Source organism: Nuphar pumila, chromosome 7 (assembly GCF_984573655.1).
Source record: "Nuphar pumila chromosome 7, dmNupPumi1.hap1.1, whole genome shotgun sequence".
In the NCBI taxonomy this organism is placed as follows: domain Eukaryota; kingdom Viridiplantae; phylum Streptophyta; class Magnoliopsida; order Nymphaeales; family Nymphaeaceae; genus Nuphar; species Nuphar pumila.
Genome location: NC_143255.1, coordinates 90,376,161 through 90,391,972, shown reverse-complemented (window position 1 = coordinate 90,391,972; position 15,812 = coordinate 90,376,161). Strand labels below are relative to the sequence as shown.

Sequence of the window (15,812 nt, the reverse complement as noted above, 5' to 3'; positions counted from 1 at the left end):
AAAATAACATGAGCAGTACTGTCTACTGTTAGATCAGGATACACCACAATGTAATTGCACAAAAATACTGTGCCACCTCATCTCTTTGCACAACATGTGTCTGCTTCAGATGTGAGGCCCCACAAGACCTAAACATGATATGTTTTCTAAATCAGACGTGTCAAAAAAGAGAAGGGGGGCATCACACTTTGTGCAATTACATTGTACATGAGCCTTGGTCCTACTTTTATGAGAGACTGAATCGTTTGCATATTTTTGATGTGCTGGCACCCTCCCATCTTTTTCATACAGGTGCCCAATAGCAAATGGCAGGGATTCATGTGGGGGCAGCACATTTGAAGCAATGTCACATGGATATGTCATTTTGGTGTGCGGCTATGGGCCTCAAGAGGCACAGCTGTGCGTGTAGTACCCATCATTCACGTGAGCCTTGCGTTTTATGCCAACTTCGGAAGGTCATATCTCCCTCATCTGAAATGTGTGTTTTTAGGCATATCAAGATTTGTATTTCAGAGTAGCAAACCCTGTAAACTAACTCTAAGCTATCCAAACCAAGTGTATTCGACCTTGTATTCATTGATTATGTGTCTCTGACCATTTTATACACTCCAACACCTTGTCCCACTTGTATTTTGAGCTCTAAGAAGCTTTAGATATTTTTGTGACAACCCATCAACGATGCCAAATCTTGTTTTTCATGAAAGAACAAAATATATCCAATTAGATTGTCATTTGTTGAGAGAAAAATTAGAGCAAGAAGTTATATGTACTAAGTTTGTTCCCAGTAAAAATCAAAAGGTCACAAAAGCTGTAGGACGTGAGCAAGGTGAGAATAATTAATCCCCAAAAGTCCATCTTGAGGGGGGAGTGTTGAAGATAATGATCGAGGAGATTGCACACATCCAAATGAGGATCATGGACATTCAACATTTGAAATAAAGGCCCAGCAAGGATTCACGTTTAAAAAAACTTCTAAATGTGGAAGATATTGTAACAACATTTTGATTTTGGATCCCAATTTATGTTGTATTTTTGCTATTTAACCTTTTGTAATCTGATCAGTAAAGAAGGAGTGTGATTTACCACACTTTAGGGCTGGGCCCTTTAGGCCCGATACAGCTAATGGGCTGGACCTGTCAGACCTTGTGTAAATTACACAAGAGCCCACCCTGATTTGGGCCCGATTATCTAATAGGGCCGGGCCCTGCCTGACTTGAATATGGCCTGGGCTGCAGATCTCGAGCTCAACTTGTTACGGGCTGGGCACCCGGCCCTGATGGTGATCCCTACACTTACCAAATGTGACTGGTAGGGGTGGCAATCGGGTCGGGTTGGCGGGTCGGTTGTGGCAAACACTAACCCGACCCATTTAATAAACGGGTAACCCGACATGACCCGCCAACCCGTTTAATAAATGGGTTGGGTCGGGAAAACGGGTTGGCGGGTTGGTGGGTCGGGTTGGCGGACAGGTTGGCGGGTCGGGTTAGCGGGTTGGCGGGTTGACCTGCCCGCCTAACCCGTTTAATAAACGGGTCAGCCGGGTTGGCATACCCCCAACCCGAACCTGACCCGTTTAATAACGGGTCAGGTTGGTCGACCCGTTTATTAAACAGGTTGGCTTAAGCCCAACCCGAACCCGCCTAAGAGGCGGGCTGGCGGGTCGTGTCAGGTTTTGCCACCCCTAGTGACTGGTCCCCTGGATGGTTCCCAGTACAACAGAAATTAAACCAAGAGCAAATTTTAAATCTCCGTCCATTTTTTTAATCTTAATTAATATACCCGCCAAAATCTTCACATTTTTCAAATAAACCTCGTGATTTCGCTCTTCAGGCAAATACCCTCATGGTTGTGAAGGCGCTGAGATTAAGGCTGCTGATCAAACCCCGCTGGTGCGGAGCCAGGATTAGGTGCCTTCACATGGCGCACTTTGAGTGTGATGCACACTCAAAGTGTGTCTCATGTAAAGGCACCTGATCCTGGCTCGTTGGAGCGAGGGTGTGTCCGTAGCTTTTGAAGGTGGGCCACGTACGTCAGGATAGTCATGGGCCCAACCTGGGGGTTGCCGCTGAAGGCGTGTCGTATCCTCATCGTAGGAAAAAAAAGAAAAAAGAAAAAGAAAAAACTCATCATGAGACCTTTTTTTGGTTAGGGGTTTACCTTTAGCCTCCTTCCCGCTATTTTGAGAGCCCTGTTTCTCCGAATTCGACACTGGTGAAGTCGGCGACTGAGAATAATAGCCGGTATTGATGTTCCCCACTTGCTGAATCCCTATATATTTTGCCAAAAATGGTGTGGGGACTATTCCCGGTCGACCCCTCTCTTGGTATGTTTATGATTTTTGTCATTATTTCTTTGAACCAATGTTGGTGTTGAATCCAGAACCCATTAATTTTCTTTTTCCCTTATTTTTTGTTGGTACTTCGCCATTTTCGTATCTTTCTATTTGTTGGTAGTTTTGTTAATCGCTACTTTGAAGTTTCATTAGAGTATTGATTGGAAACTTTGAAGTTCCATGTGCATGCATCTTTTGTTTTTAAATGGTGGGTATTTGATTTTTACTAATTAAACATCTTTTTGACTAGTTTCCTGGTGTTGTGAAAAGATGGGTAGACAATTATAATTGGCGTACCGATGAATCTGTTGGTGGGAACATTGATTGTTTGCTTTAGAAGCAATTTCATTAATGCCACCATGGATGGAAGAGATGATTATTTCATGTGTAAATATCAAGTGCTAATCCTCATGCCATGAGATTGTAATCTGTAGTTCTTGCAGTTGGTTTTCAAGCGTAGCGAGAGATGCACTTGCATGTGCTACCGCTCTTCCTAATAAACTTAGGCAGAGGTTTGAATGTGCTTGTTTTGCTTCTCAATAAGGAAGGGGAATCGTATCTTGTTTACGACTTTGAATACTTACTTGGAATTCCATTCGATTCATCGGGCTGCCTCTTTCATGTGGCTATGAGGCAGCAACCTGTTACCAGCACAGTATGCTTTTGATCTTGCATGTTATTGTACTTGATGGTGTGTGTTGTAGGTGTTGCATTAGTGTTGTGTCTCCATGGCTTTGATCTGTTCAAGAAAGCCAATAGGTGGTATATTGGAATCTTATGTATGACCTATTTTGTTGAGAAAGAGGGTGATTTTAATAGAAAGATGAGGAGACACTGTTCTGGGTGTCTTGAATTTTGGACCCGCTCCTATCCATGATCAGACTCAAAATATTTTGATGACCGTGCAATGGGGATTTTTCTGGGGTGAGCCCCTGCGGTATGGACCTGTCTAGTTTTGTAATTTTTTGTTTTACGCCATTCGTCATATATATATATATATATATATATATATATATATATATATATATATATATATATATATATATATATAGCTGCCTCCTTTTGAGAGCTGGGCATGAGAATTTCAGGTGTATTGGGGATTAGGGTTGAGAGCTCTGTATCTCACCTCTGTATTTCCTCACATTTTCTAGCGAATTTCTTGCTCCTCCTTCGCCCGTAGACATAGGCCTGAGTACCGAACCACCCGAATCTTGTGTCTTCTCTTGTTCTTTTCTTCTCTTTATCCTATGGGTTTCTTTGTATCTGTTGTGGTTTTGCATAACGGGCACCTTAGATTGTCTAAGAGACAAAGATGGCCTTATCTGCCATCCTTCCAGGAATAGAGGTTAAAAGGAAAGCTAGAGATTTTACAAACTATCTTGCAACAATACTAAGATGTGTTTATGGTCTTCTGTGATGTGAAATGATGAACCTTTGAAATTTATGCATGGCAATAACCATGCACTTGGTTAATTGGTGTGGCATTGTATCTTGACCATCAACATACTTCTGGTCTAAACTCAGAATCACCTATGAAGTTTTTCTTTTCTTTTTCTTTTTTCTTTTAATTTTAAGTACATAGATGTTTATGTTGTATTAAGTTTGTAACACATCAGGTGAATGGGGGTTTTTATTTCAAATAAGGTGCATTCCTTGAAATTATTTATTTTCATTTTTTTTTGTGTGTGGAAATAGTTCATATTAGCTAGCTTTCACATATAGAGCTTCTAATCGGATGCCAAAATTGGAGTTTAGGCTATAATCAAAGCGTTTGTAATGTAAAAAGAATTGCATAACTGCTACAGTGTAAATTTCACAGCAGAATGTATGGATCTGGCATGAAATATGTCCTCGTGAGGCGACTTAACAGAAAGATAATTGACTCAGTGCAATTGTAATGTGATCAAAGGCTTCTGAATATGTTGGTTGCAGATGTTGCAAAGTAAGATATACAACTGGACTGCTTATAGTTTTTGACGTCCCATGAACATGGCGAAATAACTTACAGTAGTGTGAAATGAGACTAAGTGACTCAACATGAAGCGAAGGATATGTGTTAGAATGGAGAAATTAAAATGTTGTATTGCAAATGGATTTGTTTATGAAAATAGATGATTTGAGCATGTAGGATAGTTTTGCTTTTGCTGCTATATGAGATTCTGTTGTGGATTGATCACATGCATGAACAAGAGAGCCCCGTATATCTATGTATTTTGTATGTTTTTTGACACACACAGACACAACAAATATCTTTTGTCAAAGAGTCAATTTGTTATTGTTTAGTATATGAAAAAATGGGAAAAATAGTAGGAGACCAATTAGGAACTTGAGAAACAAGGGTTGGGACGTGCCAAACATATGAAACCGTATACAATAATGATACATTTTGTTGTGGGTGTCTTGAATTTTGGACTCGCTTCGATCCATGACCCAATCTGAAAATATTTTGGAGACTGTATGATGGAACATGCTACTTTAGGGCTTCTTTCTTTTATGAGGAGCTGCCTATTTTCTTGAGAGAGTGAGTTTTCGGGAATATTGGGGGTTAGGGCTTTGAGAGTTCTGTATTCCGCTATTGTATCTCACATACATAGATACATGCATATGTATGTATGTGTGCATTTTGGGGTTAAAAATGCATTAGTAATATTGTATGTGTAGCTTTAGTATGATCTGGCAAGACATTTGGGCGCTATCATATTCCTTTCTATGGTGTTCATTCATATTTCCATTTATAAAGTATTCGCCTCTGTACTTTTGCACATCATCTTTTTAGTTTTGAATGCTTTTGAAATGCTTTATGCCTTTTTGGTTTTCATGGCAGGTGCACCAACATACTATTTCTTTTCTAAAGGGACATATAAAATTGGTCGAAAAGGTAAATCCGATGAAAATTTGAGTATCTCCGAACTTTTTAAAGATTTGATTCATGAACTTATATTTCATTAGTTTTTCTCAACTTTTGGCTTTTATTTTGTGCGCTACTGTTCTCTGTTGACTGTAAAAGATGTTTGCTATTGAATTTCCTTGGGAAGCATGGAACTGTAATTGCTTTGTGGTTTGCTTTCATATCATGAATCACCAAATTTATTCCTTTTTAAAAGAAGAATATGGTCATTGGGTTCCTTTTCTTGGAACTCTTTTCCTATTTATTTTTGTTTCTAGCTTGACAGATGCTCTTTTACCCTGGAGAATCATACAGTTACCTCATGGGGAGTTAGTTTCATCTACAAATGGTATATATACTGCTGTTGCTTTAGCTTTACCCACTTCAATGACATATTTCTATGCAGGCCTTACTAAAAAGGGAAACTGCAATACTTTTACCAATTAATGTCTTAAAAGATTTTACAAAATCTTTATTATTTAGTTTTTGACTTTTTGAGAGTATGTTGCTGATAAATTGGTAATTGTTGTTCTTGTTTTTTTAGTACTTTGGTGTTCCTCTACCTGTGGTGTTCCTCAGATTATTCAGAAGCAGTATTCAATTCTGATTTTTGCAACCTTATCTATGACTTAGATAGGTGAATCCATGGAAGGTCGCCCTTGAGTAGCTTTCCATACAAATAAGGAATAATGTTTTAAATTTCAAAGAGTCACTTTTTCTTTATGAATTTCAATTAATTCAAACTTTCAAAATGAAGCGCATGAATCTTATTCCAATAATTAATTCATGGTTAGCTCATGACACCCGGTTGAGAATTTTGATTGATATATAAACCATAGTCACAAATATCGGTATAGGCTATATCTCGGCGAGGCTATTTCTCTCAATATTATCTTTTTGGTGATAAATCTCGGGCATAAAAAAAATAAAAATAAATAAATAAATATATATATAATAACAAAAATAAGTAAAAAATGTCATGTTTAGAAAATAAAATACATATATGCTAAAAGAAATAAGTAAAAAATACAAAAGAAAAAAGAAAGACACCTTTAAGATGTAGAAAATAAGTAAAAACAGTAACAAAAGTTGATAATATCACGATATTATCATGAGAATATCGCAATATTCTCGTGATAATATCATGATTTTATCAAATTGGCGATATTTTCAAAATATCGCAATATTTTACCTATAATATTGTTTGATGAATATAACACAATAATATCGCTATATTTTCAAAATATCGCCGATATTTGTGAGTCTGTGACTACGATATAAACGTGTATTTATGATATGTATGATATAGAGTAGGAAGAAAAAAAGAGAAATATATATATGTGAAATATTAATATTTATTATAATTTATACTCTATGTCACAGGGATTCGGCCAGACAGGTGCCGCACCCGCGTCGATGTGACGCGGGCGCGGCACCCGGTGCGGTCAACCCGACCTCTGGTGCGTTGACGGAACCCAGGGTCATTTTGGTCCATTTTTTGGATTTTTTTTTTTATTTTGCCCTATGAAATGGGCTTTGGAATTTAAAAAAATCTTGGGGGGGGGGGGGGGGGGCTGCCCCCCTATAACCCCCCGCCAGGGGAGGCCCCCCTGGACCCCCGCCCGCGGTCAGCGCAACGGGACCCGTGCCGGGGGGAACTCCTAGACTCCCCTTCTATCTATCTATCTATCTATATATATATATATATATATATATATATATATATATATATATATATTATTTTTTGCCGCACCTCCGCACCCAAGGTTTTTGAAAGTGCCGCACCCCCGCACCCGCACCCATGTGACATAGTTTATATTGCATGTTACACTATGGAATTGACAAAAAGGGGGGTTCCCATTTTTTCCTGAGACCCTATTTTCCTATTCATGGAATCTAAGGACTCTTCTAGAAGAGAACCTGCAAAACTAAGAGAATAATAGTTGATTGTATGGTGATAGCATTTGAAGTGGCAGACAATGATGATGATAGTGAAATTGGGGGTTATTGCTGATGTTAGTGGTGGTTGTGCATGATGATGGTTTTCTTGTCATTTTGAAATCAGAATGACTAAAACACAAATATTTAAGCTGTTAAAACCTGAAGTTATGGCACTTGGGCATAATTGTATGTTGTACCTTTAAAATAGGTTTAGCCGTTTAGGTCTCTCACAAATTAAAAAATAATTTGGAAAATAATGAAGCAAAGATCTAGATGCCTCTTATGATTCGTCATATTATTTAGATTGTTTATTTCTATTGTTTTTATTACAAACAAATTTATGTTGTTGAATTAAAAAATTTCATCTTGATATATTTCCATTATGCTTTATCAATTGTTTATCATTTAAGACTATTTTTGTATACTCTTCATCATTTTAATTTTTCGCTTTCTTAGAACTTAAGCAGTGTCTATTTGCCTTTGTGGTTGTAGATTGTGATGTGGTTGTTCAAAAGGATAGAACAATTTCACGCGTTCATGCAGAGGTGGTAATTGATTGGGATCCTTTACAGAAAAACCTAAATGGTCTCTCAAAAGTCTTTTTGAAAGACCAGTCAAAATTTGGCACATTTGTAAACAAGGAAAGTGGGTCCAAGCCAATTTTTTCATTACCAGACAAGCAGGTACCTTTAAAAGATGGAGACTTGGTCTCTTTTGGAACTGGTAATGCAACATTCAGGTGATTGTCATCTTTTACCTTAACAAAGTTTTGTTGCTTATTGAATGGTGATTAACTCAACATGCATTCCTTGAGCATAATTTCTAATGCTGAAAGTTCTTTTCTTGGTACCCTTTCTTGGAACTTGGAACATTTTTATTTCATTCCACCTTTTTCATAAAGTTGTGCTCACATTATTTTTATATGTTATTCAAAATTTTCTTTCTTTGCAGGTTTTGCTTCATTCCACTCTTGATATTTATTCATCAAACAGAGGCCTCAAAAGCGATGCACACTCTTCAAGATCTTGTCTTATTCATTGGTTAGTGTTGACATCAAGGACTTTGTGCTTTTGCTAACCTGAATGTCAGTGCCTTGTTTAAGCAATTAGTTATGTAAAAAGATTTGAAATTATTTGTTGCTAAAGATGCTATGAATCTTAAGATACTGTGAGTTTGCAAATCCAATCTTAATTTTAAAAGCTATTGATTGTTATGTCATGTAAAGTCATGTTACTGAGCAAAATGTCAGATAGGTTAGATTGATCTTTATGATTCACCTCCTCTCACACAAATGGTTAGTTTAATTTCTCTTATCTGTTTAAAAAGGCATATTGAAGATGCTGCGTTAGTGTTTGTACATTTATCTAAGACCTATGTCTTTCCATGATTCTTTCTTTGCCATATAGTTTTTACGAAGTGAACAAAATCAAGGATGATTAATGAAGTTAGAAGGGAGGGAAGGATATGAAATAGCTTAGCAAATGTATGGAAAAACAAAACATTTGATCCTAATTGTATGCACATAGAAGTATGAAGTTTTTGACAACAAGTGGCGTAATTGGTCTTTTGGAATGATAATATGATTTTAACTACAAAATTAGCTTAATTGGCCTAAGGCTAACAGCAGCATTTTTTTATGAGCTATAAATGAATCAGCTTTTAAGTTGTGTATCTACCAACCTTTTTGTTTACTAATTGACAGTTTGTGTTGTTCTTCGTCTTGTTTCCCTGAATAGTTTCTTTGATTAATTGATAGCCCACAACTGTTTGTGTTTATGTTGGATAGGTGGATGTGCTCTCCACAAATGGAGCCCAGAGTGCACACATGTGGTTGTTGATGAACTTTCACCTGTAACAGAAGATGTTATTGAGGCCGTAGTGGCACAAAAACATGTTGTTCTTAGTGACTGGATTAAGGTACATTTCAAATCCTTGCTTTGCTTGGCATATTTTCATGATTCAACTTTTTGCTAGAGAAGTGCTTCTGAGAACATGATTAATCTTAGAGAGGAAATTTTAATATGTCAATGTAAAGTTCCCTGTTAATCTATGACTTGTAAATTAAGATTTCATGTATCATGTAGGAAACATGCCTTGTAGCATTGTGAAACTGCACCCATATATTTGTCTGATAAAAATTGGACAACATATTGTTAAAATGAGCTGTACATACATAGATACATAGGATCCAATGTCACTATTTGTTGGATGAAGAGGTGCAATATATATATATATATATATATATATATATATATATATATATATATATATATACACACACACACACACACTTATTGTTAGTTCATTGTAGACCATTCCAGTTTTTAACAATTTTTTGAATGTTTTATAGATCAAGCGGGTGGCAATCGGGTCGGGTCGGCGGGTTGGCGGGTCAGAATACCTCAACACAAACACGACCCGTTTATTAAACGGGTCGGATGTGGCAAACACGAACACGACCCATTTATTAAACGGGTAACCCGGCACGAGACGGTTAACCCGTTTAATAAACGGGTCGGGTCGACACGACACAATGACCCGTTTATTAAATGGGTTGACACGATAACCGACCTGAGTAACACGGTAAGTTAATATATATATATATATATATATATATATATATATATATATATATATATATATATATATATATATATATATATATAAACAGGTTGACGGGTTCGTGTAAACGGGTTGGCGGGTTGGCATACCCCTAACACGAACACGACCCGTTTAATAAACGGGTTAGGCGGGTCGACCCGTTTACGACACAAACCCGTTTAAGCCAAACCCTAACCCGGCTAAGAAGCGGGTTGGCGGGTCGGGTCAGATTTTGCCACCCCTATGTTGGATCATGTAATTGTGATGCGTAAACAAGTTTCTCAAGAGCTCCAAAAAAACTAAGATGCACGAAAACTTTGTCTTGAAACATGAGGACTTTATGTTTAAAGGACTTGATCCAAGGTGTGTTTCCTAATAAATGAACCATTGGATCAGACTGAGCAGATGAAGCTCAGAACTGTGATTTCCCACCAGATAATATGATACTAAAGATGGTAGCATATCTGTGTGTGCATGCACACACACACATACACACTTAGGATATCCAGTGAAAGAATTGCATTCTGTTTGTGAAACCTACGGAAAGTAATGGACCAAAAGTTTAAGACTTCCTTGTACTTGGGGGTGGAGTTGGCTGAACTGAGCTGATATCTGTTAGAACCTGATGGCCCAGGGACAGCCTCTGACCTGATCTTTATCGGGCTGAGGCTGGGCTGGGTCTTATAGGACTTGGATTCATACTCCCATTTACATGTATCCCAGCTGTTCTCAGGTCAAGTCAATCTGGGTTCACTGTCCACAAGTTTCTGGATTTACTTGTTGATGCCAATTAAATGACCACTCTACATAGTTCATCTATGCATATGACGAGTAGAGCTGCTCACAGTTAGATATGGATGAACTTGGTCTTGGTTGTGCCATCTTTTCTATTTTGAGCCTTCAATATTCTTATGTAATTTAAACATAAATTTAATTGTAGAATGAAAGGCCTTTAGATGATGATTTTATATGTTACATCTAAATTCTAACATTTGGGTGCAAAATTGTCAGCTGCTCAAAGACAACTGCTGAACATGCACTTTATATTATGGATTTTGATTCTGATTCATCTTGTATCCAACTTCATGTTTGTCCCTGAGATACTTGTACCTATTGCGGTACATTTGAGGCCTCATATAATTGTTCTTTGCCCAGCATGCTGTTTCTTAGTCCTTTGTGGCTTTTATTCCATCACATGAGTTGCACTAGGTATCTAATTTTTTTTTTTTGTGATTTGTAACTTAATGGATTCTAGGATATCAAGCTATGCCTTATATATTATTCCTTGCTTCATGCCTGTTCTTAGTCCTATGTGGCTTAGCCCATCACATCTGCATTTGTTTCAATTTTTGTGATTTTGTAACTTCATGGATTCTAGCATCTCAAGATATTTATCGTTCTTTTTTTTGGGATTTTCTGGTTGTTTTGTTGATCTATGTTTATCAATATTTAGAAATGGTCTACAAATATCGTCATCAAATGCAAAAAATCTATCTTCCTCTGACTCATGCGTATTGTATTGTATGTGCATGATTGATGCTATACTGTTTTCAGGCTATTGCAGTGGAAAAAGTTTCAACAGAAATCCCAAGATGCTCTTTGTAAGTGTTGCTTTTGGTTCTATCTCAACCACCTGAAGCATCTTTATTGCTGTTCTTTTTTCTGGAATCATATTCTTTTTTGAAGCTAACCAACCAAGTTTTCTTCTTTGCTCAGCTATTCTCCTACCCTAACATTGGGAGAAGGAGAATTTTCTGCACGAGTCAAAATTGTGGTCCCAAAAGTCCGAGAAAACTGTTTAGCAGAACATATTTTTTTATTGGGATCTCCACATATGGTAACTTCTTCTTTCATTTTGATCTTGTAGTAAGTCATGTTGGTTTTTCTAATGAAATTATGTTTATGCAGTATACATTTGGTAAAAAGTTAAAGTTGTTGCTCGAAGGTTCTGGTGCCAAGGTTTCCTCAATTGATACCTTCAGTTCAAGTAACCCAGTAAGTCAGTCTTCCTGAATCTCCTTCTTCCTTGATTTCATGGTTGTTAAGTATGTGGTTGTTAAAGGTTCATTTTTCTAGCACGTACCAAATTTAGTGCAATTTGGTGTCATGTTGACTATATCTTTATTGAATACAATTGGCCTTAATGCTTACATTGTCAGTAGTGCAAACATTTTTTTTAATTAAAAAATTTCACCGATGCTCTAATAGCACATGCACATTGATCTTTGTTCCTAAGTGCTTATAGTATTGTTGATATGTGGTGTCATCTGCTTTTACAGGTCAAGAATTCTGAATGTTGTGGCATGTCTGTGGCTATATTTTTTTAAATTATTTGATTGAATACTAAAATGAGTGGGTTTTACATAGTCTTTAATTTTCCAAATGATCTGAAAATTTTAGTATGTTTTCTGTTGCCTATAATTTCCTATGGCTCAAATTCTAAAAACAGGTAGATTTTATGTTATTTTAATTTTCATTTTTAATTGCTTGTTTCAATAAAGTTCTAGGAAAACCCTGATGAGTCTGACTGGTTGATATATTTTTCTTTTACTTTTGGATGCCAGGTTCCTGCAGATGGAAGAAACAAAGTTATTCTTGTTATCCCTGTTGAGTCTACTAATGCATTTGACAAACGCTGTTCCGTCAATTCATTGCCTAGAATCAATGATATTAATTTGATTCGTGCAGTTTTATCTGGACACCTGGACGAGGCTCTTGTTGAATTGCCCTCTAGTAAGCGTTTTAGTCACTTTCTAGGGAAATGTCTGTTTTTAGTTCCATCATAGTTGCCCATGATGAATTGATGAAATTATCTATGCTATGTTGTCTGAGGTTTCCAGCGTGTGTGTACAAGAATGTTCTGTTTCTTGAAAAGCTGTTATTGCCGTTGCTTTTAATCATAGGGTGCATCTGTGTTGACCCGAATTCTGAACTCCATGCATGGAACCTGAAGCTTGAATGATTCAGTTTTCTTTCTAATTCCATGGTGGTGGTTGCATTTGAGATCAACAAAAGCAGCTCTCTCTGCAACATAATGCAGCCATAAAATGCTTGTTGGCTTTTCGGAAAACTGCAAATTGGTTTCTAATTTTTCTTGTTAATCAACCCATTTCCTAAATAACTCTTTTTTTTACTATATTTGAAAATAGTGCACCTTTCTTAGATGCTTTGGGATTTGCATCAAATTGATGATTTGATTCCTCTTTTGGGATGGCATACATGTGGGATTGGCTCAACCTGGTCAATAGGAAATTCTTCAAAGAGAATTGGGTTCAGGCTGAATTGCCTGTGGATCAGTTGAGCCAACTGAAGCTGCCTTTTCAATTTATGGTTCCAAGTAACTTGAAATCCATTTAGCTTTGGCATGGACTGAGTCCTGAGTTCGGATCACTGTTTCAAGCTGGAGTACTTGGTCATTTCAACTTGTTTCTCTTGTCTGTGGTCTGGAACTTATGTGCACACCTTGTTGGCTTTGTAGTTACTATCTCTTCGTCACACTCCACTGATGAGACTATTGTAGAGGATTCTGATGTTGAGGTGGATAGTGTGGTCTCTCATGGAAATGCTGGTGTAGCTCAATCAGAAGTCCGAAAATATGAGAACAAAGTGATCCCACAATACAATGTCACGTCCCAGAATGAAAAATTGCAGCACTTTACTAAAGGTGGTCGTGCCATAGAGAGGAATGGTAGAGGGGCAGATGCAGAGGAGCCAGAATATCAGAATTCTGAGATCATATATAGCCAAGACCTTATTGTGAGAAATGATGCTAGACCAAAATTAGACCATTCATCAACCCCAAAGGTGGTTAACTTTAAATGCTTTAATAAGGTAACTTTTATTTCATTGACAAGAGATAAAAACATGTATGCTTGTCTGCAATTATATTTTCCTAGTTAGATGCATCCACCAGCAACTTTTATAATTATACTCTAATTCTGTTGCAACTGCTGCTTGTGCTGGGATTTTCTTGTAAATTCAGAGAGTGTGTGTATCTGGTAACAGCTTCAAGGATCTGATTCCATTCTCGAAGGATCCATACATGTAAATGTTGGACCTCTTTACCTTGTCTCTTTTGAAAAATTTTACTCAAGTAAATAGTTCTCACCTTCCATTCATCATGTGTTTCTGCTCTTTCTAGTGAATCAGAAGGTCAATCAGAACGAGAAAAGTTTGTGAGAGAAGAGAAGAAGCGGAAGCAAGCCGAAGCCATTGCAGAAGACTTATTCAATGCTGAAAGGGTGTGGCTAACATTCTTTACCTGATTCAACTAATCTAATAGCCTGGTGAATGTTGAAAATAGTGTTTGTTAAACTACTGCAGATCATTCAGGGTGATTTGAATTGGTTACATTGTTTTTTGTTTATTTACGTGCCACTGGATTGAGCGTGAGCCATATTTGATCTGTCTCCATTCACAACTTGTCTTAACATGGGCTACTATGAGTATTGAGATGAAATTCTAGTTTCAAACCTTTGGTAGAATGGCGAAGGTTCTAATTGAAATTTCTGTTACTGGTATTTGGTTCAGGTTAAGAGACAAAAAGGAATAGCCGGTTCTTCATTGCAAGGCCTTCTTGTTCATCGCCGATGAGTGGTAAATCGTTTCAGTTGCAAAGTTGGTTGAACCTGCATTATCATAACTAGAGAAACTGCATTTGTCCAAGATTTGATCACATGGATGGATTTGATTGCTTCAGATGGCTGCAGGTCCAAATCTATTTGGATCTTGTATGTTTGTCTGCAAATCAGTCTCCAGGCTTCACTCCACAGAGTTTTCGCCCAACTAAAGGGCAGAATTGTGATTAAAAAAATTATGTTGACTACATGTTGCACGATCTGGATGAGATATGCTTTGCCTGTTTTTTTTTTTCAGGATTTAGCCAGATCCAGTTGAGGAGACCCTAGATCTGGGTCCATAGGACCAGCCAATATTGGTGTAATGTTGGTGGTCTGTTTTCATAGTGCACCGGGATAACACCCTGAGCTGAGATCCTGTGCTGTACTTTTTACTAGTGTTATTTCATCACATATCGATATCATCCTGTTTCTATAACGAGATTTCCATTTACTTGATTTTTACATGACTGTAAAATAAGGGGAGAGATGTTTATTATTATTTTTAATGGTTAGAAGCATGTGCAACTTAGAAAAGCTGACTGACAGTGTATTGTTCTATAATGCATTAAAGTTTTTGTTCTTGTGGTGTTTGTCCAATGACAGCCTATTTGAAGGACAAGCATTATGGAAATTAGTCTTAAAGAACACGAGATCATGAAGCCTTTTTCTACTTGAAAGTGTTGGATTCAGCCCAGTAGGAAGAAACCGGGGATTGACACAAAGTGGGGGTGCATTTGCAATGAGAGGAATTTGACACTGATGGGAAATAATTGGTCCTTATTTCACCCAGTTAATGATGATGATTATGCAATCTAGCAATTTGTGTGATGTCAAAGAAAAGTGGCCAGCAGAAGCCCTTCCTGGATTAATGAAAGCTGAATCAGTATGGGACAAGCTTCTACATTATGGCAGGAACTGTAAGGTGTTGGCTGGTTTCTGTTTTTTGCCGTCTTTGTTCCCAGTCTTTTGTTGCTTTGGAACATCCTTTTGTAAATGAGAGAGAGAGAGATCTGAATGCCTTTCGTAGTCCCTAGTGTCCAAGTACTGCACCAGTTACACTTTATCGCCACTTTTGTACTCTATCTCGTTCTTGTTTTTGTCTTGTCTCTTAGATGGTCAGAGAATGGAAATTGTTAGTATTGATCTTTGGTAAGATTAGTTTTGTTTCTTAATTAAAAACTTGAATAAAATTTAGTCGATGATGGCGTATATTCATTTGGTTTTCTAGTTTCTTTCAACTGACTACCTTGTTTGACGAGTTTGATAGTTCAATTTTCAATACATCAATTTGCATCTTTTGCTGCCGTTTTTTTTTTTTGGATAATACAAGGGAAAGCCATATTAAAATCTTATTAACGCCCCAATATGATTGCAATACTTGAAAAAAAATGATAACCCGATTTTTTTTTAGAATTTTGTTGTGATTTTGCCT

At 37.2% G+C, this 15,812-nt stretch overlaps 1 protein-coding gene across 1 annotated transcript; it reads left to right on the top strand.

Annotated features, from left to right (window-relative positions):
* The first annotated feature begins 2,179 nt into the window (after nucleotides 1-2,179).
* Nucleotides 2,180-15,589, top strand: NBS1 (nijmegen breakage syndrome 1). Its single transcript, XM_090014486.1, has 14 exons — nucleotides 2,180-2,323; nucleotides 5,157-5,210; nucleotides 7,653-7,899; nucleotides 8,112-8,200; nucleotides 8,947-9,077; nucleotides 11,316-11,362; nucleotides 11,478-11,598; nucleotides 11,670-11,756; nucleotides 12,326-12,494; nucleotides 13,240-13,592; nucleotides 13,744-13,805; nucleotides 13,903-14,002; nucleotides 14,292-14,357; nucleotides 14,984-15,589. The coding sequence occupies exons 1-13, from the start codon at nucleotides 2,287-2,289 to the stop codon at nucleotides 14,352-14,354; spliced, it is 1,560 nt and encodes a 519-aa protein (XP_089870612.1). The 5' UTR covers nucleotides 2,180-2,286; the 3' UTR covers nucleotides 14,355-14,357; nucleotides 14,984-15,589.
* Nucleotides 15,590-15,812: the final 223 nt, after the last annotated feature.